Genomic DNA, 25423 nt, shown 5'->3' with positions numbered 1-25423 from the left:
CCTGACGTGAGGGGAAACATGGCACAGTATATAATGCCCGAAACCCTCGAGGTTCTCAGACTTTCAAAGCTATCATATTCAGCAAACACCATTGCAATACCATCTCAAAATGACAGTCCACGAAGTCAAGAAGTAAGTGTTGTAATCTCTCAATCTTCACAAGTCAAGCTAACCAGTGTACAGCCTCTCCGAGTTCAGGGATACCCTTGAAAAGAACACAGTCGTCCTTGTAGACTTCTGGGCCCCATGGTGCGGACCATGCCGATTCATCAGCCCCGTCGTAGAGAAGTAAGTCCCGCCGGTCAACGTGCATATGTACAACTTAGCTTACTCATTACTACCAGGTTGTCGGAAGCAACTGAATCGATCTACTTTGTCAAGGTCAACGTTGACGAGGCTGAGGATATTTCTCAAGAGTACGGCATCCGAGCGATGCCTACCTTCATGCTCTTCAAGGATGGCGAGAAGGCTGATGAGGTTGTGGGAGCAGACCCTTCTAAGTTAGAGAAGCTTGTGCAACAGTACAAGAGCTAGATGCCATTCGGAATCAGTGTTTTGTCTATGTTAGACAGGGAATATGGTTCGGCACATCATGTGACACAAAAGTTTGTTGCTTAACCCAACCGTATCTCTACTCCCCTTTCATGATTGCCGTACCTCGTGGCTCAAATTCATGGTGTACGTGTGCAAAAGAACGGCTAATCCCATGACCCTTGGCAATGCTGAGGCTCTTTGTGCGACCATAATAAAGTTACACAATAGTCACAGGGTCTTTCAATATTGACCGAGGTATTATAGTTAGGAAACATGTACAGTACAAGAGCTATGGTGTGACCATTACGTGGCTTCTTAACCCGAGGTTTGACACTCGTGATCAGTGTTGAAATATAAATCAGCATGGAATCTCGCTTCAGAAAGCTGATAAACCAATGCTGGCCAACACTCCGCAGAGATAGTATTGAAGCATTACAAGATATCACGTTAAACAAAGGAAGGTCAAGATGGTCGTCCACGAGACCCATTCGTAAGTCAACCCTTGGTTCTTTCTCTCATCAGTATCCATATCATAGCCAAACACTCACACATTTAAAGAATGGAGGAGTTCAAAGACGCCCTTGAGAAGCATCCATTAGACCTTGTTGACTTCTGGACTACATGGAGCGGGCCTTGTCGATTGATAAGTCCCGTCATCGAAAAGTAAGATCAAAGTACTCAGGTTTTGGCATCTATAGACTAGCCTGACGAAATTGACAGACACTCTGATTCATCGAGATACTCATCAGTCTACTTCTGCAAATTAGACATTGATGCGGTTAGAGAGGTTTCTGACGAGCTGGGTATCCAGACATTGCCTATTACCGTGATGTATAAGGATGGCACGAAGTGTGATGAGGTCCATACAGGATTCCTTAAGACCATAGAGGAGTTGCTGAAGAAGCATGTTGAGAGGGACATGGATACCGTTGAGAAGGGCACGGATGCCGTTGTGGAAGGATAACTTGGGGATGAAAAGCTCGTCTTGCAGGGAATTACAGCCCAGGTTTTTTATTTCGGCAGTAACAAGCATCGTCTTAGATCTGTGGCTGAGAGCTTACAATCACTATACAGAGTTTAGCGTGCTTTCGAGACTACTGAGACGACGCCGTTGTAAGACATTGTAATTCAACTGATTTGATATAGACTGAATGAAGCAGTCTTTCTGAGTCGCCTTCGCTATTTGTGATCTGCTTCAGTGACCCTGAGTATCAGACTTTGGTCATGGAACACCATATAACTCTCCGACTTCATCGCCACTTCAGGCTCAACGAGCTGAAAATCAAAAACCCGAAGAAGCTGAATTCTGTTAGTAAGATCAACCACAATAAGGATTCAATTACGTACCTCAAAAATAACCTTGTTCAGTTCCACGAACGCAATAGGCTTTCCAGCACACATCCATCGTCCATAACCAAACACAATTTCGACATCACGCTTCATCTGAGCACTGGTATCTTTATCGACTTCGAGATACCTCTCTGGTCGAAAGACCTGTGGATCAGGTCCGAAGAGTGCTTCGGAGCGTAGAAGGGAGGATGCATTGATGCCGATTGATGTACCAGCTGGGATATACTTTCCGTGCATTGTTTCTCCGCCGGCTGGGACGTCTTTGAAGAACATTCCCGTTGTAGCTGGGCGAATTCGGATGCCTTCGTAGATTACTGCCTGTTTGGCCAAAGTTAGCATGTTTATATGTAGTTCAAGGTCTGGCGAACCTGAAGGTAAGGTAATTGCCGAGACTCGACATCTGTGATTGGGCTCGAAGCTCGACCTTCAGATATCGCCTCCGTGATCTCTTGTCTAAGGCGCTGATATATGTGAGGCGAGGCGACAATGTAGAGAAGAATAACCCGTATCACCGTGGCAGTGGTTTCTGATCCTGCTACGAACATGAATAAAGATTCAGCCTGGCACTCCTCCAGTCTTAAACCATGTCTCTTGAACGAGCCCTTTTGCCAAGTAAGTATATGATTTCCGCACGCCACAAGAAAAACCCACCAGCATATCATGCTGCTCATCGGCTTCAGGAGCATATCGCTCGCGAACAATGGTATTCGCGACCTTCATCAGCGGGCCAATCCCCTTGGTATCATTCTCAGTCGGCCCAAACAGCTTCAGAAACATAGGCGAAAAGATCAAGTTTCTCAGCCATGGAATATCTGTTGCAAGAGTCATGACCAACAGATGTTCATTGAGCGCCTTGACGATCCCGTGAAAGTCAGAGTCGGCTTTGAGATAGCCGAATTCTTGGCCAAGAGACAGATTGGATATGACATCGAGTGCAAAAAGGCGTGTTACTCTGGTTCCTTCCATCGGACGATAATCTCCTTGGGCAGACGTGTATTTCTCCTTGATTAGCTGAATCAAACTGCCGACCTGTCTGTTGACTACGGCTTCGAGATTGGGAGCGTCACGTCCACTGTACGCTGGAGATAGCTTCGCCTTGACCCGATCGTGTTGGACTGGGTCTGTTATCTGGAACATGGGGTCGTGATACGGATTGAATTTGCCGCCGAGATACCAATTTCCTTTGGTATACGTATTTCGAGTACTTGAGACCTTTCGAATCAAGTCTGGGTCATCGACCAGGACCTCGTTTGGACCGACTCTGACAATGGGTCCGTAGCTTCGATTGAGGTTGACCAAGTGATCATGCTGTGTTCCGGTGATGGTGATGTAAGCTACCCATAGGTATGAGAATTTTCCGAAGAAAGGACCCGGTATATGTCGAAGACGATACCAAGAGATAGCCGAAGATAGAAGAAGCCAAGTAAAGAGAGCAACAATAAAGTACGGAAGCCATGTGAGGCCCCTTTCAAAGAATGGTGAAGCCATGCTGGTCTGCTCAAGATCTAAACAACAACAAACAAACGAAACAAACAGAACTGATCAGGAATATATAAAAAACATCATCTCAATCCCAATTTACTTTTGCTATCGGGCATATGAGATGGCCATCTTGGTAATCGCAGCTGAAAAAGATAAAGACATGATTGGTAAATTTACGACGACTGTGTAACCCCAATCAAAGACATGCAGCATGATTACGTGGTTTTCCTTGATTAAAGGGTCAGAAACAAGCCACGGGACATGTGAGATGATATCAATGTCTTGGAAAAAGGAAACACGTCTAGACACGGCGTTTCGTTATCCTCCATAATTGGCGGACGTTGTTGAAGGTTGCTTAAAGTGCATCGTCGGGTTACCGAACATGAAGGATTAGACTAGACTTGATTAACCAATCAGAATAGCTCGGATGGACCTTCAAATCTATCGCGAAGCAGCGCACGTCATCAGAGGTTGGTGGCTGCTCAATAACGATCACTTCCTTTTAAAGAAGGTTGCTTTACATAACCGAGTTGTTTCCATAATTTATGCAACATTATCATCCTATAGCCGAAGCACATCATATCTTCATTTCGGGCTCAAGAAGAACGTCCGGCAAAGGCGGGGTTGATACGACGTTGAGATATCAAGACATATAAACTCAACATGTCCGACGGTCGCTATGGCTCTCAAAGTGAGAATAAAAAGTCTCAAGTGCCCAATATGAGCGTCGCAAACTCCAACGTTGTCGTGGTTGGCGGCGGTATCGTCGGTGCCTCTATCGCTTGGCATCTCTCCCCCGAGACAAACGTGACCATCATCGCGGAAGATATCGGAGGAGTAGCTACTCCCAATTCATTCGCTTGGCTGAATGCTGCTTCATCGGATAAGAAGTTCTACTACGACTTTCGACTTAGGTCTCTTGAGCACTGGAGAGAGATTGAGAAAGCTGTTGAGAACTTACCCATTCATTGGGGAGGTACTACAAGCTGGGATAAATCGCCCCGAGAACTTGAGGAGGAGCAGAAGAACCTGACTGCTTGGGGATATGATGTTATCCGTGTTGACAAGACGGAGATATCGAAGCGAGAACCTCGTATTGAAGAGACGAAGCTTCCAGAATGGGGCCTTGGTTACGATCAAGAGGGAGCTCTGGAAGCCGAAAAGGCTGCTGAGTTACTGATCAGCCTAGCAAAAGACAGCGGAGCCAAGGTTCTCGAGACCAAGGTTAAAGGCTTCACAAAGACCGATGGCCATATCAGCGGCGTTACTCTCTCCTCCGGCGAAACTATCCCTGCAGACCATGTCGTCGTAGCCGCAGGCCTCGGAAGCGTCTCGCTGCTCGCATCGCAAAACATTCCCCTCCCACTCAAAAGCACAGCAGGTCTTCTCGCCAACACAAAACCGACCCCCAAGAAACTAATCAACGGTGTAATCAACGCTCCCGAACTACACATACGTCAAACACTCGACGGAGCCTTACTTTTCGGTTCAAGCTACGCTGGAGGCGACCTAGGCGACGATCCAGAAAAGACAGCACGTGAGCTCTTCGCCAAACTTCAAAAGTCAGTCATCGGCGGAGAAGAGCTTGAGTTCAGCCACTACACTATCGGACATAGAGTTTTGCCAGAAGATGGGCTACCGATTCTTGGAGAGACGGGGTTGGGTGGGCTTAGTGTTGCTGTGATGCATTCTGGGGTGACGAATGGGGCTCTTGTTGGGAAGTTGTTGAGCAGGCAGATTCTCACTGGGGAGACGGATCCTATACTAGAGAATTTCCGACTAGATCGTTTTGCATAAATCTACCTTATTGACTAGAGGATAGTCAACGTCTTGTCAATCAAAGTCCTCCCGCAGAAGTTGCATTATTTCGAAAGGACGACGATCATACTTAGGAAAAACTAGAACTAATGTTCGTATTGTACTGACTTTATTACAATCTGTTGCTTTCGGTGCTGACGAACTACTCGCCGGGTGGAAATGGCTATCTATGGCACTACAGGGAGATAGAAAACTTAGGACCTTTATCCTAAGTAATTAAGAGACTTATATATATTTGGTATAATTTAATACAAATTTAGTAAGTCTTAGATTGCATTATTTTAGCACCTTAATCTAATATCAGAAGTTCTACTGCTCTCTGGGGCCAATTAATTGATGTGAAAATATTGCCTTCCTTCTCGTGATCGGCCTGGATGTTTTCAGCTCTGAAATAAAGATGGCGGAGCAGTTGAGAAGCTTATGACTGCACGAAGGGCCCGCATCATGACTTTTTCTAATGATGAAGATTGCTCCTTCTCGCCAAAGCAGCACGACTGCCAGCCTTAGCTTACCTTTGTATTTTGATTTGGATATTTTGGTAATCTTCATTCTAAATCATCATCACCAAAACGGCTATAATTTCTTCTTGATCACAACTCTCAGAACTATTCAGCATGGCTCAATTTGCGTAAGTTATCGAACCACCCGAAAGTTCCTTCTGACCGATCCTCTGCATCAAGAGCAGCCTATACCCCACCATACCATACTCTCTGTCAAGTAACCCTACAAATTGTTGAAAGACTTGACGAGCAGATTCCATCTAGAAGAACAACCATGACCGTCGATGTTCTAGATACCTTCCTTGGCGCCACATCGCCTGTGAAGCTCGTACAATTCATGACCGATTCGGGAAGCACTCAGGAAGCAGTGCTTAAACTTTACGACCGGCGTTACGGTGGGCATATTCGTCAATTTTATGGTACAGCCACAGTCCCTTCGCGAGCATCAGAAGATGCCTATCACTTATTCGTACGTCAAGGGAGAATGCGCGTCTTTTCCCAAGTCTTGGGACAAACCTACAAAAGTGCTCCCGTCAGACCTCGTGCGGTCGATTTCTATATCAACCAACAGGACCTCAGTATCATGCCTGATGGCATGGCAAGATTTGAAGCTGCTACTTGGTACGAGTATGACCAGCGCCTCAAGACCGAGTTTAGGGCATACAAACAGCTCGAACCAATGCAGGGAAATGAGATACCTCGCCTATACGCACATGTGCGTATCCCATTATCTGTTGTCGACCCAGACGTAGAAGGCGTGGACACGGAATCGGAAGAATTCTTATGTGTTCATGGCCTTCTTCTGCAATATATTCCTGGCCTCAGACTCAGCCACTTGCCTACACCCGGGTTGGCCCAAATAATAGACAAGCCGGTGCACGACGCATTGGCGGAGCTAGCTCAACGCGCCGTCGATGCGATGTATGAGATCAACAAGTTCGGCATTCTTCTTAAGACGAACAGCAACGATGTTATATTGCAGCAAAGAAACAACGTCGCAGTCGACAGTCCCGAAAGGCCCTATATCATCGATTTTGCCGAGGCTGTGTTTAAAGAGGACTTGGTCGAGATTTGGATCAAGCAACGTGAAACAAATGACTTGGTAGCTACAGAAGATCCCCCTTGGCATATGGACATCGAATACTGGGTAGAGGCAAAGAGGAACAGCAACCCTGAAGCGCTTGCTCAAGACTTCAACATGTATCTTCTTCGGGTTGGAATCTCCGAAGTGCAATGTAAGACTCCTGATTATCAGGAGATCATTGCCCAACTTAGGCTTCGGTTTCAGAACGGGGAGCTTCAAAGCATTCAGACTCAAGGTGATTGAGAGGATGAAGCTGAGTTGCGAGGAAAGATGGAATCAGGTGTTGAAGCCTTGAAGGTGCTTGAGGCACTTACCTGGTGTACCGGGCCCGAGCCCCTTTCTGCCACAGTACATAGACATATATCTTTTAACAAGGGTATTGCGTATAACCATTGTTTGTCAGATAGACTACTGTCTCTTTTCTTTTCCATTGTAATCTACAAATCCTGCTGACGGCCCATCCCGACTGATCATGTAGCCGAACCTCTTTGGCTCATCGAGCACCAGTGGCGGCATGTCTTTATTATTCTCAATCCTCACAAACTGATCCTGTTCCCTCCCCCAAAGATCCTTGCCTTCTCTCACTGCAGCAGCGATCTTGTCTTTGTCTCTATACTCTTCACGATTCATCCACCGATGAGAAAAGCTCGCCATCTTGTTGAGAAACTGGTCTATTGTCGGGAAACAGCTGCTGCAATGCCAACCGGAGTTACTGAGTACGCCCCTCTCGAGAAAGCGAAACGGACGGAAGCCTCCATCTCCATTACGAAGATTGGTGGGTTTGAGGGTTCGGCGTCCTTGGTAGTAGGTCGCTTGGGGGTGCTGCCATTCTGGGCCGGTATGCAGAAATTGGAATGAATAGTAGTAGAATTTGGAAGAGAGTGTTAGGCGGCGAGGGAATTTGCAGTATCGGAGGACGAGGAGAGTTTGTGGTCGGGGGATCTCATCGACGTCGGCCACGATGAGAACGTCTCCCTTGTTTGGAGCTCTTGGTCCGACAAGACTGAGCATGACTTGGTCGAAGGGGGCGTCTCTTTGCAAGTCTTCGTAGTCCCAAGCACGATGCGGGTCGAAGGTTGATGGGAAAGTTAGTTCGTGATAGATTATCTTGTCATGATATCGACGAAATCTGTCCCAGTTCTCTTTGAGGATAAGGGGTTTCGGATTGGCTTGGAATGTCTTGGCTGACTCGACGATGATGAAGTAGTCGACGTAGTCGTATAATGCATTGAGGCGTATTTCAAGAAAGTCCAGCTCGTCGTTTATCATGAGCATATCGTAGACTTTGCGCTCGCTGGAGGGGCTTTTGGGTATGAAGGCTGAGTATTCATGGACGGAACAGAAATCATGCGCAGCCCTGGAGGCATAGAGCTCTGGAGTCTTCCGGCCATTATCGGAAGTCGGGCTCAGAAGGTCTATCGTCTGTAGCGGCTCGGTAAATACTGCATGAGAACCGCGAAGAGGTCGGAACGTCCACCAGAGCAAGGAACAAATGCCAATAACCAGAATACCTCTAGACACAACTCTCGGTACCATGATTCTGGCCTGAGAAAGAAAGATAGAGAGCGAAATGTGCCCAAGACAAATGGATTCTGACATGCCCCTTTGTTGCTGTTACCTAATCTGACTAAGGGCTGTTGGTCGCACACGGAAGTCGGCATCCATGGTTACATGTGATATCCTGCAACCAACAACATCTGATACCATGCTACAAGGAGTACATCCTGTATTGAGGGAATTTTTATTGGTTAATGAAAAGTGAAACAAGGTAGCGCGCATAAGGGGACTTTTGTGCATCCTTTATGACGATCAACCAACTGCATAGCCACGGTATTTCTTTGACTAATTGGTTGTTCGTCCACGCATGCCCGGGGAGACAAGAAAACTTAGGATCTTAATCCTAAAGGATAAAAAGATTTAGGTACGTTATTATAAGTTTAGGGGAGCCCTTTGATGAGTTTGTTCTAACATACTTTATCAAGGCCCGAGGCTTTCTTACTCCTTTGGGGCGTGGTCTGATCTAAATGGCGACCATTGACGAGTCCTGCAGTAAGAATGTGGGCAGATACAAGGTAGTGTCATGCCAGGTGATCGACCGGGCATATTCCGTCTTGGCCAGCGGGAGCTAAACAAGTGCCGATCCTAACCACAGAGCGAATCGGGGCTTTTTCTACGAGTAAGCATCAATGCAACAGCATCATTATAGAGCGGGGTACGGAGTGACAACTGAAATTAGGTTACCAGTGCGCTTCATTAGAGGATATAGTCAGACAATCAAGTGAGGCCCGGGTGCTGGTCTTCAAAAGCTATGTCTGGAAGGGCAATCAAAAGGCCCCCAAGGATGTCTGACACAGGTACAGTCCGAGATACCCAATCGCCGATTGCCCCGGCGCAGGACCTTTTGTTATGCATAATCCTGGAGTGAGCCAGTGACAACTTTGTTAGCAGGGGTCTCAGCCCTGTCGCCGTTCAGCTTACCTGCGGCCCGTACGAATGTAACTCTTCAGTAGGGATGCCGGAAGAGGGGCTGGCCGAGCGCTGATCTCTTCAGAACAAGTTCTTCGAATTTCTGACGAAGTCGAAAAGCTCAACTTGGAGAGCGTCAGACCTTTCTTGGGTAGAGGCGATTATCCTTTACTTGCTTAGTGCAAAGATGCGGACTTGGAGTCTTATAGGAAACAGTTCTAATGATATAATGCTTTAGAAAAACAGTCACCTCAGAAGGCTCTAGGTAAGAGTTTGCAGTAGATCATTCTATGTATGATTTTTTGTAATCCTACACTTCTATCAAGGTGGCTCAGCTCACCTGGTTGTTTACCGGGACCATCCAGGAAGTCTACATCTCGTCATGGAATACATGAGGGACTTTTGAGGCCTACATTCTCCTTTCCTATTCCATATTATCAAAGCTGGAAAGAAGTGATGTATCAGTCCTATCGAATATCAACATTCATGAACATACGTACCTCTTCAAGGTCCACGTCCCTTGGCTGACATGTGGGTGTCTTGAGCTTTAAGTGAGGCTAGTAGAGTCTAAGAAAGCCCTATAACATTGATACTGCTCGAGCATGAACTGCAACGCTTAGCCAATGTTTCCATTCGCTTTGGAAGTGCGAACGAGCTATTCCCATGGCAATATAGTTACCCCCACTTAAAGAAATAAAACCGAGAGCCGTATGATGCTGTACTTCCACGGATCATCGGTGCTTAAAATCTGATGTACATCTGCTCAAGACGCATTGAGGCTGACCAACACGAAGTGGCCCCCAGTCTTGAACATCAGATGCTTCTCAATGACGTTGTGAGATGAATCCTTCCTTATGGTCACAGCCAGGAATGCCTCCAAGCATGATATGAGGAACAGAGATGAAAGATATACCTAATTTGAGAACTTCACCTGTCAGAAACAGCCTGCCACCATGTGATTTCCAAGTGCCAATAATCTACATCATGGTGACAATCAATCTCCTCTTCAGTTATAAAAGCTCCCAGTAGTCTCAATTTTTCAAGAGATTCCCACAAGCCTCTCACCTCTTCAGTAACCACTTCATCAAACCCAACACCCTCAAAATGAAGACTGTCTTCTTCAACATCGCCGCTCTGGCCCTCACCATCTCTGGCGTCTTTGCCAATCCCGCCCCTAACAGAATGGCAGTTGACATCTCCGAGCGCGACGGCGTTCTTGAAGTCCGCGAGGTTGTAAGTTTCCTCCACCTTCTGAGAAAGTGAGTATGATATTGACTCGCAAAGCCCCGTGCCGAGGCTGGCATTCAGTGCAGAGAGTGTGTTCATCTTGGTGGTCGCTGCACTATTGGCGATGGAAGCTGCTATGCTTCTGAGCATGCTAGCTGTCGCTGGTGTGGCAATAACTGCAAGTCTCGATGTATTGGTGATGGACAGACTTGTGAGCAGTGGTGTCTCTAGGTCATCACAGACAGATTGGTAAAGACTTGGTCTTTACGCTCAATTTACAGACACGGACGAGTAGTGAGGCAAGGAGAACAGTATCAACACTCTTTCATTGTAACAGAAACTTGGAAACGGGCTAGCTAGCTTAGTACATTCGCTTTATTGAAGCTATTGTTACATATCTCATCACATTAGTCACTTATGATCCTGATATTCGACTTATAATACCTTCTTCCAATGGGTCAAAAGTAAAAGGTTCCGAGGTGCTTATAGGATACTTATGCAACTGCAATAGAATAATTATAACCCTATGCCTAACCTGGCTGAACGATACTGCAAACTAAGCCCTTCGATATTCTGGTGCTGCATGATTCTCGCTTCTGCCTGATATTCTTCTGACTCTGATCAAGCTCTTTTAAGATCTGATCGAGTCCAATATCCTTTCCATCCGTCATAACAGGAACCATCTTTCCATCCCGTTTCCTGAAACAACCGTTTACCAAGACAGCCTCAATATCGCGGGCTTCACTGTACGTCACAATCGCTGCGACTGGTTCCTCCCTCGCTGATGCCCCAAATGCTAATGATTGATCTCTTGAGAACACCAAAATATCCGCTCGTTTACCAACGGCAATAGATCCTATCTCACTCTCCAAGCCCACAGCCCTCGCAGCTTCAATAGTCGCTTTGTTAAAGACATCGTGACTCGTATGATCAAACATATCCACCTTTTGACCCTTTTCTTTAAGCTCAAGCGTCTTTTGTAGACGGGAGAAAAGGAGCGCAGTACGAGCTGCTTGCATAAGAGATGAGGATGTGAGGCAATGACAATCTGCGCCCAGGGCGGTGATGAGTCCTGGTTCAAATAGGAGATGCCAGCCCATCGAGCCTTGAGCTTCTGTAGCTGGTGTGCAAGCTAGTGGGACGCGGTGTTTCTTAAGGATGCTGAAGTCTCCGTCATCCATGTAGTTGCCGTGGGAGATGACAATAGTGTAGTCGTCTTCTGGGGCGGGGAACAGAGAGTACTTTTCAAGAGCCTTTGGTACAGAGGGTCCTATTTTGTCAGATTTTTGCTACATGATTGGACGCTTCTGGCTTACCAAAATTGCCGCTGTGTGATGTAATAAGCTTAATACCAGCTTTGAGCGCTCGACGGAATAACCTTTCGACTTCCTGCTGTGGCATATGATATCCATCAAACGAAAGGCCAACGTTGACACGACCGTTTCCAAAAGGACCTCTTTGGGCTAGGTCCTCAACATGTTTAATGAAGGGTTCGGAAATAGACATAGCATTCGGGACACATGATTCGGTGTCCCATTTCTTGAGATTTAGAAATGTTTCTCCGTATGCGAATACGCCTCGGATACCGGAGTCTGAAAATGCAGATATAGCGGACTCGGCTACTTCATGTTAGAATCGATAGAGTAATGAAGGGTTCATAGACATGCAGTGTTCGGGAGATGTGCAGCCGTGGCAATGGTCGAGGACGAATGTCGTTCCAGCGTCGATGGCTTCAAGACAACCTGCCAATTGGCCCCAGTATATATCTCGAGGGGTATAATTGAAAGACTGTAGAAGGTCTAAAACGTCAGCTACCTCTTTGGCAGTTGAATGTATACTGACCGTCCGAAAAGTACTCCAACCAGCAGTGGTCTGTGCCATAACCTCTAAGCTGCGTCTGCCATAGGTGATGATGTGTATTGATGAATCCCGGGCTAATGATCTTGTTGGAGCAGTCAACAACTTCAGCATGCGGTGGAGGTTTGATAGATTTGCCGACTTCCTTGATAATGCCGTCTACTATCAAGATATCGGTGTTGTCAACGACTTGAACAGAATCTTGCTCCCCATGCTCTATGACCAAGCCATTCTGTAAAAGAATTGTCGTACTCTTTGCAGTCTGCGTCGACTGTCTTTTAGTATGTCTCGATGGCTGCAGTTGCTTCCAAAGCTGTGAAAGAAGTGATTGAGACATGTTGATTGAACTTAGAACCTACAGAATAGCGAATTCCTTTCCACCAACTCCCCCCTTTCCTTTTATATTCAACACAATCAGTTAATTACACCGTCCCCATTTTCACCACGGATCAAGCTGTAGGTGTAAAGTCATAGCAAACCTGGCATGTCAAGGACTGATTATCGCCGAACTGGATCTAGGGTTGCGTTAGCCTTGGTGAACCGTCAGAGAACCATATGAGAGGAGTATTACGAGGTGATCTGTCAGCGGATGCAGCTATCTTCAAACGAGACGTGCGTTGCCAAGTTCGTGTTAGTTCAGCCAAGACGGGGTCTCGGTGCGTTGTACTTGGCGAAAGGCCGAGAATAAACACGAGTGCCGATGGGGATTTGTATGACCTGGGTCCTTTTTTTCGGGACTTGTTGTCAGCGAATGCCGACTTCTCTCCACTTCGCTTCCCCAGATTTCATGTCGATCGAGAAGGATTCTAATGAGCTGTGGATCTGTCTTGTTTATCTTGTTCATGCTCGGCTTTGGCGCGTGTCGTGTGCTCGTTTCGGGGGCTTTTGACATAATATTCATGCGGAATCTGCATTTCTCGGTGAAACACGTTCCTTTTCCTAATTCGGAAGTGAAGAATAAGTAAAATCTTTGTAATCATGACTGAGGTTCTGTTGGCTCGGGATGTGGGGGGTCAAGTGTTTAAGATGGAGGTAGCTCTGATGACAACTTGTATAAACTAGACGTTCTGTACATTGAGAAAGGTGTTGCTCAGCTCTATATGCTACATGCTTATATGGATGTGCTATTATAGGTTCTTCCTTATTGTTCATCGCTATTGAATTATCGCGATCATGATCTTCTGCGAGGCTGGAATGAATTGCTTCATCTCCACTCTCTCACAGCCCTGGTCTGCGATTGGCCGACAACAAACATCCTGCAGTCACTAAAATCATAATGCAACATTCAAGCTACAAAGAATTCATGAATGCTGCGAAACCTCCTCAGCAGCTGATTTATAAAAAGCATAAGTTTTGGCAAATACTATCTTCATGACCTTATTTAATTTAGTTTCTTCCCGTTGCATCATCTCAAGCAATGTTACCTTCTACTGCAATGCAACTCTGGTTTCGCAACTCTATTCACGCGCCATATAAGAGTTTTCCCGAAAGTTCAAATATATCATTACTCTTCAAGGATAACATATAGACTCAAAAGACTTACTATGATGTGTTGGTGAACATAGATTACCTACGGAGAGCAAGAAAACTTCAGACTCTAAAAGAGCATACTACCTAAAATTCCTGGCTGGTCTAAAGGTCTGCTAAATATACATTGAATCTATCTAATCTATACTAAACTTACCTACATACGTAATAACCTCAATTCTCTCACTTTGCGCTTCTCAAATGTTTTGCCCTAGTGAAGAGTACGAGGCAGTCTTACAAGAGCCGACAGAAACACGCCGGATAACACTTGAGCTTGTATCAGAAGCACTGCGGGATCGTGAGTCCCGTCCCGAGACCAGCACCATCCGAGAGCTAGTCTTGTCCAATCTTGAGGATACGCCACTGCCGAAAGATCTGACCCATAATTTGTTGCGAAACATCGACCGACTACACATGTACTTCACTTACGCTTATGATGATGGAGAGAACTCCGTATTTTCACCATATATTCAACAGACACTGTTGCCTTCAGTCGCCGAACGACTAGTCGAGCTGACGCTTGCCGGTTGGCTCTGGGGTGCCATCCCTGTCGAATTCAATGGCAAAGGTCTACCATTTCCACGGCTGAAGCGACTGAAGCTGGATCATTGTATTATCCTTCGACAAGATCAGTTTGACTGGGTTCTTGAACAGCGTTCCCTTATTGATCTTCAGCTTTACAATTGCAAAATTGCGACACATTGTGTTGTGCACCAGGATGATTTTGAATACTGGGGCGTCAACCTAAGTGGCTGGAAGAAACTGGCAGACAGCTACGAAGAAATGCATCACCCAAACCTTAGTTCCATGCTGAATACGCCACATTTTGGAGAAATCCGACCTGGTTGGTACATGAGTGACCTGCGATGGTCAAACATGTTCGATCGCGTTCACCAACATTTGCCCCTGTTGCAGAACTTCACTTTCGAAGGGGCAGGCTGCGGGGCTTTCTTGGAACACTATCCATGTCGCCCGGGCACTGACGGTATGGCTAGAAGGTATATCACCTATGGTGATGGATTCTGGGCCACGATGTGGTATAGGCCCTTAAGGGAGCATTTGCGGAAACCAACTTGTTTTTTTTTTACGACGACATGCCAGAAACCCCAGTGGGGTTGTACACGCGTACTAAAGAAGCTGATCGACAGGCATTAGAGAAGCTGACGAAAGCGACACGCAAGCGACGTAGTGGAAAACAGTGCGCTCTTGAGGGAAGGTCAATTGTAAGGCAACGTGGCTAGGGGAGACAAGCAAACTTGGGACCTTTATCCTAGGTGATAGAAATGGCTAATCTAAAGCCCTCCTAAGTTATACCAAACTTGCCTAAGTCTTTTTGTCGCTTAGAGTAGAGGTCCTAAGTTTTCTTGCTCCCTGAGAGCTGAGGCGTGGAACAAGTTGGAGGAAATGTGATTCATTTCCATGTACGGTGTAGACTATGGTATCTATGATAAAACACAACGATCACCTCTCTTAACTGCTCTTAACTGCTCTTAACTGCTCTCATCTTTCCAACATACGGACCAAGAAACATGGGCCAAGACTCAAGGATGCACAAGTGAAACCAAACGAGGAAAAGCCTCCAACCAGGGTGGCCCTAGTTCCCAATTATTGAGATCACATGCAATAGCCTCAAACTCGGGGCTTACGCAAACCTGACCACCTTCGACAGCCATCAAAGGACATCCAGGCGGCCATTTTAGTTGAAGCGACTCAAGGTATATCTTGACTGAATGCCTTGACTTGATACGTGGATTCGTACACAAAAAGTCTCGCAGGTCGGGCCAAGGGATGTAATCGATGCTCACAGGATGTGGATAGGTATTCTGAACCTCGGTAGGAAGCAGCCACGGCGGTACATCCTTGAGAGTCATAGGATCAGGATGTAAGCGCCACTACGCGAAGGATTAGTATGCAGGAGACTATAAGGTAAAGATAAACTTACTCTCATGAGACGATAGGCAAAGAAATAGACCCCAAACAAAGTCTCCACACTAGCCATCTCAAAACCCTTGAGAAACGAGGTCAGAAAACATGTGACTGCATTATCCCCGTAAGAGTGAAGCGTCATGTTAGGCAGCTCAGGGTTCCTCGGCAGGGACCTAGCGTGGAGCGGATCCTTGGGAAAAGCAGCATGGGTCTCGTAAAGTATCGCGAAACTCCGATACTCGAGACAATCCGCCTGCGAGTGATGTTGCACTCCGCATCGGCAATCGACATGCGACGGCGTGGGGAATAAACTCGACACCACCTCGGGAACCTCGGCAGGCGGGATATCGTGGTGGTCTGCCGCACATGGAGCAGCAGCTGGCGCTCGTCGCCCTGCGGGGAAGTCCGGGGTCTCAACGCTCGTGTCCATCTCATAAGCCTCGCCAGGGGGTTTCTGCGAAGATCTCTGTTGCAAAGCCACCAGATCAGCGCTCAACTGCGGAAGCGTCCGGAGCTGAGCGGAAACGGTGTCGAGGTTCTTTCTGATCTGTGCTATGTCTGCTTCCATCCGCTCCATACGTTGTTTGTGCTCCTGCCGGTTCTCTCTGTGCTTGACGCGATCTGCCAGTCGCTTCTGGCTCATTTGAGCCTCTGTGCGTACCCGTCGCTTGGACGAGCCGCTAGGTGGAGACGCGGACATGAGAGGTGAGTCGAGGTGGCTGAAATAGGGAGGTGGTAAAGTTATATAGTCTGGCTGTCAATATCGAAAGGGATATCCACTGTTTTGAACGAGGGTTTTGGCGATGCTTGAGTGAGGAAAACTCGACGGTGAAGAAAGAAAAAAAAAAGGGGAGACGCGTCCGACGTCGACCAGTTAAATAGACTTGAAACCTGGTAACGATAACCCCCGTGTCTTTTACTTGGCACTGAAGATGAAAGTGTCAGGATTGACACTAGGAGGTAAGGTAACTATGTCAGGTATACATACACACGCACGTGTAGAGAGTAGGAAAGGGAACGGTAGCAAAAGCGAGCGTTGAATTTCTTTGCTTTGGGTGTGCGAGTTTGGCTGCGACGGGAGGCGAAACGCGGGGTAAAGCGCCGAGATGAGCACCGGATTATTCCCTGTTGGGTTCTAGCGGCGCAGGGGGTTGCTAGGTCTGTTGGGGAGGAATTGTTGGCGGGCTGAGGATGTGATTGGCTACAGGTTGTGAATGGTTATCAGGAACTTGACTTTGACAGTTGACGGGTGATTTAAGCATAGATTGGGTTATCGGGTACCTGGGTTATGTATGTTTTGTCGCTTTAGGGAATTTAACCGGTTTGAAGGGGAGTGGCAGTTGGATGGAGCAGGTGAGGGGCTAACCCAACAAAGTAGGAGAGATCTTGCATACCCTGGAGCTGCATGAGACTACGAGAGAACTTCTGCTGGATCGAGGACAAGGCATTTGTTAAAGAACTATAACGGTTTGATGTTCCAGCCTTTGGTCAGGATGGGGAATTTAATGAAAATTTTAAACGGCTTGGCTTTTCTGCTCCGATTTTAGTGATATGAAATTTGGGCTGATAGAACAGAGAAACGAAAACCAAGCAAAGTATCACCTCCAAGCTTGGGAACACGACACTAAGTTTTGAACTAGTCAGATAGTTTAATACTATGTCAGGTTATGAACTCGATCCTCAAAGCTTATTCGTCAGTAGAGGCTGACTCTGCCTTCTGCCCATAAACAACAATACTACCCAAAGATTAGTAAGATCTCAATCCATCGAAATGCCACTTACACAGGAAGATAAGCATGGATCTTAGGATCCCTCAGGTGCTTGCGCACCTCCGCACAAAAAACCATAGTCTCCTCCTTAGTCCACTTCATCCCCCTCGTGAACAGCGCCAAAGTCAAGCCCTCAAGCCCACCATCAAGGTTAGCAAAGCTCCAAGCGCCAATCTCCTTGTAGTAAGGGTCTTTGGCCCATGCGTTGAGAGGCCATTTGAAGTGACGCTCAACAATGTTGATGAAGCCTGCTTTTTGCATCATGCTTTTGTAATGACGCGGGGCTTCGACTGAGCGGCCGAGGATTTTACTGGCTTCGCAGAAGTAGTGGCCTAGTCTGGCGAGCTCGAGGTCTGCGTGGAGGGTGCCGTCGTCGGATTTGTAGGGGAGGACTATGTCTTGCATTTCGAACCACCCTCCTGGCTCGAGGGCCCTGAAAAATGTCAGAAACGACCTCAACACGAAGGGGGAACTAACTTGTAGGCTTTGGAGATGAAAGCATCGTAATCCTCGAAACTACCCGCCATGACGCGGCTAAAGACGAAATCAAAGGGTTTTGCCCAAGTCCAATCTTTTTCGAGATCGTCAATTTCAAATGTGCAGTTGATAGGTACCCTTTGTTTGTCAGATTCTGCTGTGCCTGAGAGTTGATAGCTTACATAGTCGGCTGAGTTGGGCTCAGATCCACTCCAATGACCTGTTTGATCAGCGACATCTCACTCTCCTATCTGGAGTAGCTTACTTCCGACTGTGGAAATGCATCGGCTTGCAATGGGTTAGTGATGTCACTAATTACTGCGACGGCCACTGACCATATTCAATAGCCCAACACCCTGTTCCAGTGCCTACATCAAGAACTCTCCTTGCTGCCTCATTACCCTTGGGGCAGAGTGCCAGACTTCTACGCAGAGTGAGGAGCCAGACATTGTGCTGGATCTCTGTAAAGGTATCAGATAACTGTGAGGATCTGCTTATCATCACACTTACCCAGACGCTCGTTCTCGCTTTGATCGTTGGGGTATGCGTATTCTACCAATTGTCAGCCAAGATCACGCCACTTGCAAATTTTCGACTTGCTTCCAGCACTCATTGAGTGATATGTACGGCCATTCTCAATCTGATGCTGAAGAATGCTTGATCGCAGCGAAGCCAAGGAATCGGTAACCGGCTGATGGTATAAGTTCCAGCTTCAAAGAATGACCTGACGACCCCTCAACTTACCTGTGAAATGGTTGAGTCCGCGTCAGAGAAGGTATCTGGGTCCTAGAAGACAGTCAGTGGGTAAGTCGTTGGATCTAGACATAGTGACCAACGATGAAATCGCCCTCTTGACGCCCAAGTCTATCTTCGGACGTCATCTTGACCGATGACAGACCACAATCCAAACCCCTCTTGTTTGAGAGAATTAAGAATTTTATATCATGTTACTTTCCGTGGGACGCGTTGCCAACAGGGATTCCCCTTTGTCATACCTTATCCTCTCGAATCGCTGCTTCGCAACCCCTGTATTTTCACAAGTGACGGGACCAACATGCATACCCGAGCATCCCGCGTGATGAGTTCCCCGACAAGGAACGAATTCTGCGACATGGAACTCGGGCCGACGGCCAACATATGATGAGCTCTGTGTGGCGATTATAACCTCCCAGCTACAGTCCACAATTGCAAATAATACATCTTGGCCAATATTTGGCCAATATATGCAGTAGAGTTTGAGTAATCTAATCAGTGATTTATAAGTAACTAGTCACTCAGAATATCAGATAAGACCATGATATAGGAAGGCTGGTATAATCAACAGATTGGCCTCTTCGACTATCACGAGTAAAACCCAATAACAGCAGAAAGCTCACAGAATAATTACCACGAGAACTTCTGTCCAGTTGCCTCCTCAGAGAAATCCCACAGTTTCTTAGCCTCACTGCTCGAAACAGCCAGCGGCTTCGCTCCCGTACTGATCCGACAATCAGCAAGATACGCTCCATAATTGTCACTCCCTTCATGAGTCTCTCCAATTCCGTTGGCAAGCTTTGGATCCAATGCCGCAACAAGACTAGTCGAAGCCCCGGCTTCTAACGACTTGTGAGTATAAAAGCCCATCGACCCCAGCTTTTTAGCAGCTTCCAGCGTTTCTTTGGGAAAGTTTCTTCCCAGCTCAGTCGTCATGATGACACCAGGGTGAGCAGCAAGAGTGAGAATGCCGTGCTTTTCAAAGAGACGCTTGTTAGCCTCGATGCCGAAAAGGACGTTGGCAACTTTGCTGCGATTGTACCCATCGAGGGGAACATAAGCAGTTTCTTCACTGTTTTCATATCCCCAAAGTTTGAAGAACTCATAGTTTGGCTGCTCCTCTTGAGGAAGGTCTTTGTTCTTCTTGTCAAAGTTCATGTCGCTCCAGCGCATGTTTGACACCATAGGCGAGGCAGAAGTGACATTGACGATACGAACGGAACCCTTTGGTTTGCCCTCGGATGCTTTGATGAGCTTGGGCATTAGGAGGCAGCTGAGAAGCCAGTGACCAATGTGGTTGGTTGCCAGATGCATTTCAATACCATCCTTGGATAGAATGCGCTCTTGAACGGCCATGACGCCGGCGCTGTTGATGATCAAATCAATAGCAGGTATATCGGACCAGGAAAGGACTTCTTTGGCTGCATTGCGGACGGATGCTTGACTAGAGAGGTCGACCTCCAAGAACCGGTAGTCTACATCTGGGAACTCGGCCTTGAGTTCATCGATGCTCTCCTTCGCCTTGGAAGCACTACGGCCGGCGAGAATTACATGTGCCAGGGACTGAGTGGACTTGAGACGGTAAGCATGAGAATCTGATCCAGGAGGGGGGGACTTACAAAAGCCTGTGCGGTTGCAAAGCCAATACCTCCACGGTTGACTCCAGTGATGAGGACAGTTTTGCCACGAATACCATCGGTAAATGCTTTGGCAACTTCAGTGGCTTCGGTATTGGCTCCAAAGTCTGGGTTTGTTGTTGACGCCATGGCGATAGATGAGAACGTGTCTTGGGATGTTGGAGTAATAATCCGAGTATGCTGTTGATGTCCGTTGAGATGACTGGTGTCTGCATTGACTATTGTCTGAGTGCGACCATCCTCTCCATTTATACTCAAAGAACCCTAGATGGGAAGTCTGGATATTCGCAAAACATTGAAGCCTTGTTTTCAAATCATCCAATGCAAGACTTGCTACCCGATTCGGAAACCATCTCAAAATGTGAGATGAAGATCCTGGTGCCACTATAGTCTAAACTGAGCCAATGAGAGACTTGCTACCAAATCCGGTTAGAAGGTTCTCGGCATATCTCAGAAACCTCATTGGTTGATTGCTTTTGCGTTGAATGAACCTTGAACGGAGTTAACGGGTTTCTCTCATTTTAGCTTTATCTCCATGAAGTGATTATCCGTCTACCAAGCAGACTAGGTCCCATAACTTCCGGCTTGGTTCGTCATGGATAGCATTCATCCACGGAAAAATGGCCAAACAATCCTTCGCTTGTTCCCAATTCATAACGCCAAGCATTGAAGCTAGGTCTCGGAGTTTCTCGACCATCCACTCCCGACCATCGTTTCTTGGAACTGAGATTCCTCCCAAGATGAGAAGCCAGAATGCGAATTCATCTTCGCTATCATCCAAGATAGATTCAGTGACTTCCTTCACAAGAGCTGTGATAAGTCCTGGTCTCGCCATGCGATCCTGCTTATTATGAAAGTAGATCGAGATCATAAATAGGGATAATCCGATATGGTAGGCAGACTGAATATCGTGCTTGAGCCTGGATTCACCAATAGTACGAAATCGGAGCAGTCGATAGCAGATGGATATCAAAACTTCTTGAAATTCAAGTAGATTTAGAGGCTTCTCATCCATGTGCTTGTTGAAGAGTCTGCACAATTCCATGGCGTCGAATGATGCTTCTTGGAGGGCTGAGTCAAGTCGGCTATGGCGGAGGGAGTATGTATCCGAGCTACTCTCCAAGGTGAAGCCCCGAGACGACAAGATCCTTTTTATATGAACCACATGGTCTCGATAAAACAGTGGGTGTCCACCTTGTTGCATGGCGAAGAGGATATCAGTCCTTTAAACATCAGCACTCGCCATCCAAAATCAAACATTACCTACTCACCGGCAAATCTTGACAGCAACAATTCCATCTTCGATATTCTCCAGCCCACCACGAAGGTCCACTATCTTCTTCAAACCCGCCATATGAGTCTCGGCTGCCGCGTAATGTTCTGCTGCTTGCTCTTGATTGATAAGTGCCATGACGATCGACATGGTATGGTCTGACAAAGCCTCATTGCTATTCAATCTCACCTTGAGCTGATCAAGGGTCTGAGATATACAGTTCAGTGAGTTGGTGCAGTTGTAGCCTATGCCGAGATATATCTCGTTTGACGCTTGGATGAGCGCCAGAGAGCAGTCGTAGGCTTCAGATCATTAGCAGGGGCAACATTTGCAGAGGCGTATAACTTGCATCCTTTATCATGAAACATGATCTCGAGCCATTTGACTTTATCCTTCTCAAGGGAAAAGCCTAGCTGAAAAGGATAGACGAGTCCGACTGTCACGTTGAAGACTAAGGACATCAGCACAGTGACAAATATGAAAGAACGGGGACTAACAGTCATCTATCGCTTTACCAGCAACCTTTGTCACGGGCACAGGAAACGGAAAGCTGAAGAACTGAGTCGCGAGCGGTCTAGGAATTCGTTCCATTGGCCGATAATGAACAACTTGATTCGTCCGCGACGGTCGATGGAATGTTTTCCCTGCATTTTTGCCCTTCATTACATGCCGTCGCATGAGCCTTTTTGAAGTTTTATCGGCGTTTAGGCCATCCACAAAAAAGAAGGTTTGCTCCATCTGATCACTTGGTGGTTGCAGGAGTGAGATTCTGATGATGTCAACGTAAGCAAACTCCGCTTCAGTATTGGCGAGCCGCGTGTCCGTGTGCCTATTGAATACAACGTGGGTTAGAAGAAGTTGGAATTTTGGTGTTAAAATACATATAATGAGTTCATTTAGAAGTAGTCAGCGCTTTGAACTTTGGATAGAGAACCGACACAATTAATCATTCATGGACCAAATTTCAGCTCATAATTCGTCTTCTCATTTTATCTACTCTACATAATCTCGCTCATCTCTCATAATACAGACTTTTACAAGTTATACATCCTAAACGGAAACGGATCCACAAGGACCTCCAGCATGGCTGTGTCCGCTGGATCGCTTCAGAACAGAAGCAACCTCGGCATCCCATCGTCGAGTGTTGTGAGTGACCTTGGGCAGGCTCTTCCAGGTCTTGGCATAGCGAGCAACAGAGTTAGCGATGGCCTGGGTGTTGACGAGGAAAGCCTCCTTGTTGAGGTTGTTGATATCGTCGCCAATCTTATGGTAGTTGATATCGTAAGCGACACCAGCCTCGCCGCCAAACTTCTTGGCCTCCTCCTCGGTCTTGAGCTGCTCGGCGCCGGTGAAGAGACCGCCGGAGGGAATGCCGTTCTCGATGAAGGCGGCGTAGTCGGAGCGGCCGCTGAACTCGGAGGGGACGTAGCCGAGACGCTTGGTCTTGAAGAAGCGCTCAAAGTCCTTCTCGATGGCGTCGGAGCCAGCAGGGCCGGTGAGGTTGAAGGCACTTCCATCACCGTCGTAGATACCGTAGACGTAGTTGGGGCTGGCAATCTGGGAATTGTTAGTATTTGATTTTGTCAAAGAGTGGTTGGGTATCTCACCATATCAAAGTTGAGGTAGGCTCGGATCTTGGCGACTTCAGCGTCAGAACCGTTGATGCTCTTCATGTAAGCATATGAACCGAGAAGACCGAACTCCTCAGCACTCCAGAAACCGAAGCGGACGGCGTTCTTGACGCGGTACTTGGTAAGAGCCTGAGCAACCTTGAGGATACCAATGATACCGGAACCATCATCGCTAGAGTCTGTTAGCATTGAGTAATTTCAAAGTCATATATGAAACTCACTTGATACCAGGACCGGCAGCAACGGAGTCGGAGTGGCCTCCAACTACGAGAACGTTGTCATGGTCACCCTCCTTGGTCTCAGCAATGACGTTGAAAGTAACACGGTTCTCAACGGTAGCATCAACCTTGAGGTCAACGGTGACCTCACCAGCCTTGGTCTTGGCAAGGATAGCCTGACCGTCCTCCTGGCTGATACCAACAATGGGAGCAAACTCGCCAAAGGGCTCACCAAGGGTACCAGCGAGCTCGCCAGGAACATTGTTGTAGACAATGACAGCAGCAGCTCCGGCAGTCTTACCGTTGGTAGACTTCTGAGAGAAGGGGCACTCTCCTCGAAGAACGAGAACAACCTTACCCTCAGACTCAGCAGGGAAATCACTAGCCTCGCAGCCAAGGTTCTCAGCAACGACAAGAGGACCAGTAGCCTCACCAGCAGGAGTGTAAGTCATGATGGCGGCAGTGATGTCATCGCCGTCAACCTTGAGGGAGGCAGTACCGGCAGAGTACAGCTCAGTGAAGGGCTGCTTCTTGACGTTGTAGTAGCCAGTCGCCTTGAGGGTCTTGTAGAGGTAGTCGACAGTGGCGTTGTGACCAGCTCCACCGAAGACACGGGTGTTGCCGTTGGCCTCAGCGATGTCCTGGAGCTTCTGGGCTCCGGCCATGAGGTCCTTGATGTTGATGTCCTTCTGGAGCTTGAGTTCGTTGACGAGGGGCTTCTTGGTGGCGCTGGCCGCCAGGGCGAAGAGGGGGAGGGATAGAGTGGTGAATCTCATCTTGGGCTGGACTGGACTGGACTGCAAGGAGAGGGATGAGGAGTGAAGAAGGGGATTTCTGAGGGTGGAAATAGTTGATATTTATATGTTGCTGATCGTACGGAATTAAGTTTATTGTAATATACTCGTCACAAACCCATACCATTTCGTGATAGTACAATATCCTGCACGGCACTTCTGCATAGCACGGAAATGTCCCACGAACAACGACCCTCTCACGGCCGCGGATCCAAATCAGGCAGTTCCAGGGATGTTTTGGCGATCGAATCTTGGCGTTGTCTTTGCTTCCCCGCAGGAACTGCCTGTTCCAGGAACTAGCGCCGACTCAGATCCCACGTCGCCTGGAACTTTTGGAGTATTCGCCAATCCGACCTATGTTGATAACGGCAGGTCGCAGGGATTATCGACCGCTCGGCCAAGCACAAAGATAGGTCACGAGAGATAGAGTAATGACTAGTGCTGTGATAGAGTTGGCGCTGGGCATTAAGCATCTTTCTACGCTTATTCGTCGTATCGACAGGGATGTGAGATAGAGAGATGAGTTTATCAGCCACCGCAAAATGACATGATGATCTTTTCTGGGCGAAAAATGTCTCCATCCAAGCATTCCCCTCTTTCTTGACCCTCGGCGGACTTTTGTAGTCAAGCTTGGAAAAAGCCTGTTCGGATAAGCCTTGGGCTCACCGGTTCTTTTGCCATCGACGTGGGTCAGCAAGATAAGAAACCTTGTCGTCAATTGAGTTGTGCCACAGACTAGTTATTTCCGAATCAGTCGTGATTATCCGAGTGTGGCTGGTTACAATGACGATCTGCACTGTTGTGAGACGACGATTCTTTCACGATGCAGTGTTGCAGTGCGTTGGGCATGTGTTCGCGCGTTTAGAGGAATGATCTACCCGTTCGTTGAGGCAAGATGTAGTGTAACCCAGCCTTGTGAGGCGAATTGACTTTGTGGATGCAAACTTACGGGAATGTGCACTAGATGGGAGAAGATCTGGCTGTACCCTGTAGTTCAACGCGTATCAGAGCAGTTGGGAGCATATGCGGTGGACAATCGTTTACCGGCATAACGGGCAAAGGATCCGTAGGCATGGTTTCATTGCAGAATGCCAGAGCTA

The 25423-nt window shown here is 47.3% G+C and overlaps 14 protein-coding genes across 15 annotated transcripts; 6 read left to right on the top strand and 8 right to left on the bottom strand.

Annotated features, from left to right (window-relative positions):
• The first annotated feature begins 37 nt into the window (after positions 1–37).
• FOIG_04874 (thioredoxin) lies at positions 38–594 on the top strand. Its single transcript, XM_031203200.1, has 3 exons — positions 38–132; positions 184–288; positions 345–594. Exons 1-3 carry the CDS (start codon positions 110–112, stop codon positions 532–534), a joined length of 318 nt encoding a protein of 105 aa, XP_031066779.1. The 5' UTR covers positions 38–109; the 3' UTR covers positions 535–594.
• A 499-nt stretch (positions 595–1093) lies between these two features.
• FOIG_04873 (uncharacterized protein) lies at positions 1094–1498 on the top strand (the record flags this gene model as incomplete). The annotated part of the gene is made up of 2 exons (XM_031203199.1): positions 1094–1197; positions 1255–1498. The coding sequence occupies 2 exons, from the start codon at positions 1094–1096 to the stop codon at positions 1496–1498; spliced, it is 348 nt and encodes a 115-aa protein (XP_031066778.1).
• A 1-nt stretch (position 1499) lies between these two features.
• On the bottom strand, positions 1500–3445 carry FOIG_04872 (uncharacterized protein). 2 transcript variants are annotated; one of them, XM_031203197.1, is made up of 4 exons: positions 2536–3445; positions 2253–2486; positions 1882–2202; positions 1500–1833 (listed from the first exon to the last, which is right to left on the bottom strand). In XM_031203197.1, exons 1-4 carry the CDS (start codon positions 3370–3372, stop codon positions 1714–1716), a joined length of 1512 nt encoding a protein of 503 aa, XP_031066776.1. In that variant the 5' UTR covers positions 3373–3445; the 3' UTR covers positions 1500–1713. The 2 variants fall into 2 exon arrangements, with proteins under 2 accessions (XP_031066776.1, XP_031066777.1); XM_031203198.1 differs by lacking the exons at positions 1500–1833; positions 1882–2202 and having other exon boundaries at positions 2216–2486.
• Positions 3446–3820: 375 nt separating this feature from the next.
• Positions 3821–5469, top strand: FOIG_04871 (uncharacterized protein). The gene has a single exon (XM_031203196.1). It carries the CDS (start codon positions 4030–4032, stop codon positions 5161–5163), a length of 1134 nt encoding a protein of 377 aa, XP_031066775.1. The 5' UTR covers positions 3821–4029; the 3' UTR covers positions 5164–5469.
• Positions 5470–5958: 489 nt separating this feature from the next.
• FOIG_04870 (uncharacterized protein) lies at positions 5959–7011 on the top strand (the record flags this gene model as incomplete). Its single annotated transcript, XM_031203195.1, has 1 exon — positions 5959–7011. The coding sequence occupies one exon, from the start codon at positions 5959–5961 to the stop codon at positions 7009–7011; it is 1053 nt and encodes a 350-aa protein (XP_031066774.1).
• Positions 6964–8444, bottom strand: FOIG_04869 (uncharacterized protein). Its single transcript, XM_031203194.1, has 2 exons — positions 7083–8444; positions 6964–7021 (listed from the first exon to the last, which is right to left on the bottom strand). Exon 1 carries the CDS (start codon positions 8365–8367, stop codon positions 7177–7179), a length of 1191 nt encoding a protein of 396 aa, XP_031066773.1. The 5' UTR covers positions 8368–8444; the 3' UTR covers positions 6964–7021; positions 7083–7176.
• Positions 8445–10136: 1692 nt separating this feature from the next.
• FOIG_04868 (uncharacterized protein) lies at positions 10137–11003 on the top strand. The gene is made up of 2 exons (XM_031203193.1): positions 10137–10467; positions 10519–11003. Exons 1-2 carry the CDS (start codon positions 10339–10341, stop codon positions 10690–10692), a joined length of 303 nt encoding a protein of 100 aa, XP_031066772.1. The 5' UTR covers positions 10137–10338; the 3' UTR covers positions 10693–11003.
• FOIG_04867 (uncharacterized protein) lies at positions 10915–12655 on the bottom strand (the record flags this gene model as incomplete). Its single annotated transcript, XM_031203192.1, has 3 exons — positions 10915–11731; positions 11778–12080; positions 12304–12655. 3 exons carry the CDS (start codon positions 12653–12655, stop codon positions 10992–10994), a joined length of 1395 nt encoding a protein of 464 aa, XP_031066771.1. The 3' UTR covers positions 10915–10991.
• A 1360-nt stretch (positions 12656–14015) lies between these two features.
• On the top strand, positions 14016–15086 carry FOIG_04866 (uncharacterized protein; the record flags this gene model as incomplete). The annotated part of the gene is made up of 2 exons (XM_031203191.1): positions 14016–14857; positions 14947–15086. The coding sequence occupies exons 1-2, from the start codon at positions 14047–14049 to the stop codon at positions 15084–15086; spliced, it is 951 nt and encodes a 316-aa protein (XP_031066770.1). The 5' UTR covers positions 14016–14046.
• A 136-nt stretch (positions 15087–15222) lies between these two features.
• On the bottom strand, positions 15223–16790 carry FOIG_04865 (uncharacterized protein). Its single transcript, XM_031203190.1, has 2 exons — positions 15788–16790; positions 15223–15737 (listed from the first exon to the last, which is right to left on the bottom strand). The coding sequence occupies exons 1-2, from the start codon at positions 16469–16471 to the stop codon at positions 15387–15389; spliced, it is 1035 nt and encodes a 344-aa protein (XP_031066769.1). The 5' UTR covers positions 16472–16790; the 3' UTR covers positions 15223–15386.
• A 649-nt stretch (positions 16791–17439) lies between these two features.
• On the bottom strand, positions 17440–18898 carry FOIG_04864 (uncharacterized protein; the record flags this gene model as incomplete). The annotated part of the gene is made up of 8 exons (XM_031203189.1): positions 17440–17507; positions 17554–17973; positions 18018–18155; positions 18200–18237; positions 18283–18305; positions 18353–18569; positions 18762–18803; positions 18854–18898. 8 exons carry the CDS (start codon positions 18896–18898, stop codon positions 17459–17461), a joined length of 972 nt encoding a protein of 323 aa, XP_031066768.1. The 3' UTR covers positions 17440–17458.
• Positions 18899–19400: 502 nt separating this feature from the next.
• On the bottom strand, positions 19401–20536 carry FOIG_04863 (uncharacterized protein; the record flags this gene model as incomplete). The annotated part of the gene is made up of 2 exons (XM_031203188.1): positions 19401–20342; positions 20390–20536. 2 exons carry the CDS (start codon positions 20534–20536, stop codon positions 19401–19403), a joined length of 1089 nt encoding a protein of 362 aa, XP_031066767.1.
• A 368-nt stretch (positions 20537–20904) lies between these two features.
• Positions 20905–22271, bottom strand: FOIG_04862 (uncharacterized protein; the record flags this gene model as incomplete). Its single annotated transcript, XM_031203187.1, has 4 exons — positions 20905–21630; positions 21679–21982; positions 22030–22131; positions 22178–22271. The coding sequence occupies 4 exons, from the start codon at positions 22269–22271 to the stop codon at positions 20952–20954; spliced, it is 1179 nt and encodes a 392-aa protein (XP_031066766.1). The 3' UTR covers positions 20905–20951.
• Positions 22272–22568: 297 nt separating this feature from the next.
• Positions 22569–24480, bottom strand: FOIG_04861 (aminopeptidase). Its single transcript, XM_031203186.1, has 3 exons — positions 23533–24480; positions 23288–23483; positions 22569–23237 (listed from the first exon to the last, which is right to left on the bottom strand). The coding sequence occupies exons 1-3, from the start codon at positions 24303–24305 to the stop codon at positions 22731–22733; spliced, it is 1476 nt and encodes a 491-aa protein (XP_031066765.1). The 5' UTR covers positions 24306–24480; the 3' UTR covers positions 22569–22730.
• Positions 24481–25423: the final 943 nt, after the last annotated feature.

Source organism: Fusarium odoratissimum, assembly GCF_000260195.1.
Source record: "Fusarium odoratissimum NRRL 54006 unplaced genomic scaffold supercont1.6, whole genome shotgun sequence".
In the NCBI taxonomy this organism is placed as follows: Eukaryota; Fungi; Ascomycota; class Sordariomycetes; order Hypocreales; family Nectriaceae; genus Fusarium; species Fusarium odoratissimum.
This window is presented reverse-complemented; position numbering and strand designations above follow the sequence as displayed.

What these genes read in the sequence shown, in the direction of transcription:
- FOIG_04874 (XM_031203200.1), top strand. Translation starts at nt 110, where the DNA reads ATGACAGTCCACGAAGTCAAGAA. An exon ending in ACAGTCCACGAAGTCAAGAA is followed by an intron (nt 133 to 183) that starts GTAAGTGTTGTA and finishes ACCAGTGTACAG; the next exon opens with CCTCTCCGAGTTCAGGGATA. An exon ending in ATCAGCCCCGTCGTAGAGAA is followed by an intron (nt 289 to 344) that starts GTAAGTCCCGCC and finishes CATTACTACCAG; the next exon opens with GTTGTCGGAAGCAACTGAAT.
- FOIG_04872 (XM_031203197.1), bottom strand. Translation starts at nt 3,372, where the DNA reads ATGGCTTCACCATTCTTTGAAAGGGGCCTCACATGGCTTCCGTACTTT. An exon ending in ATGAGCAGCATGATATGCTG is followed by an intron (nt 2,487 to 2,535) that starts GTGGGTTTTTCT and finishes ACTTGGCAAAAG; the next exon opens with GGCTCGTTCAAGAGACATGG. An exon ending in GGCAATTACCTTACCTTCAG is followed by an intron (nt 2,203 to 2,252) that starts GTTCGCCAGACC and finishes TTGGCCAAACAG; the next exon opens with GCAGTAATCTACGAAGGCAT.
- FOIG_04871 (XM_031203196.1), top strand. Translation starts at nt 4,030, where the DNA reads ATGTCCGACGGTCGCTATGGCTCTCAAAGTGAGAATAAAAAGTCTCAA.
- FOIG_04869 (XM_031203194.1), bottom strand. Translation starts at nt 8,367, where the DNA reads ATGTCAGAATCCATTTGTCTTGGGCACATTTCGCTCTCTATCTTTCTT.
- FOIG_04868 (XM_031203193.1), top strand. Translation starts at nt 10,339, where the DNA reads ATGAAGACTGTCTTCTTCAACATCGCCGCTCTGGCCCTCACCATCTCT. An exon ending in TTCTTGAAGTCCGCGAGGTT is followed by an intron (nt 10,468 to 10,518) that starts GTAAGTTTCCTC and finishes TGACTCGCAAAG; the next exon opens with CCCCGTGCCGAGGCTGGCAT.
- FOIG_04865 (XM_031203190.1), bottom strand. Translation starts at nt 16,471, where the DNA reads ATGTCCGCGTCTCCACCTAGCGGCTCGTCCAAGCGACGGGTACGCACA. An exon ending in TTGCCTATCGTCTCATGAGA is followed by an intron (nt 15,738 to 15,787) that starts GTAAGTTTATCT and finishes TCCTTCGCGTAG; the next exon opens with TGGCGCTTACATCCTGATCC.
- FOIG_04861 (XM_031203186.1), bottom strand. Translation starts at nt 24,305, where the DNA reads ATGAGATTCACCACTCTATCCCTCCCCCTCTTCGCCCTGGCGGCCAGC. An exon ending in GCTGCCGGTCCTGGTATCAA is followed by an intron (nt 23,484 to 23,532) that starts GTGAGTTTCATA and finishes AACAGACTCTAG; the next exon opens with CGATGATGGTTCCGGTATCA. An exon ending in CCTACCTCAACTTTGATATG is followed by an intron (nt 23,238 to 23,287) that starts GTGAGATACCCA and finishes AACAATTCCCAG; the next exon opens with ATTGCCAGCCCCAACTACGT.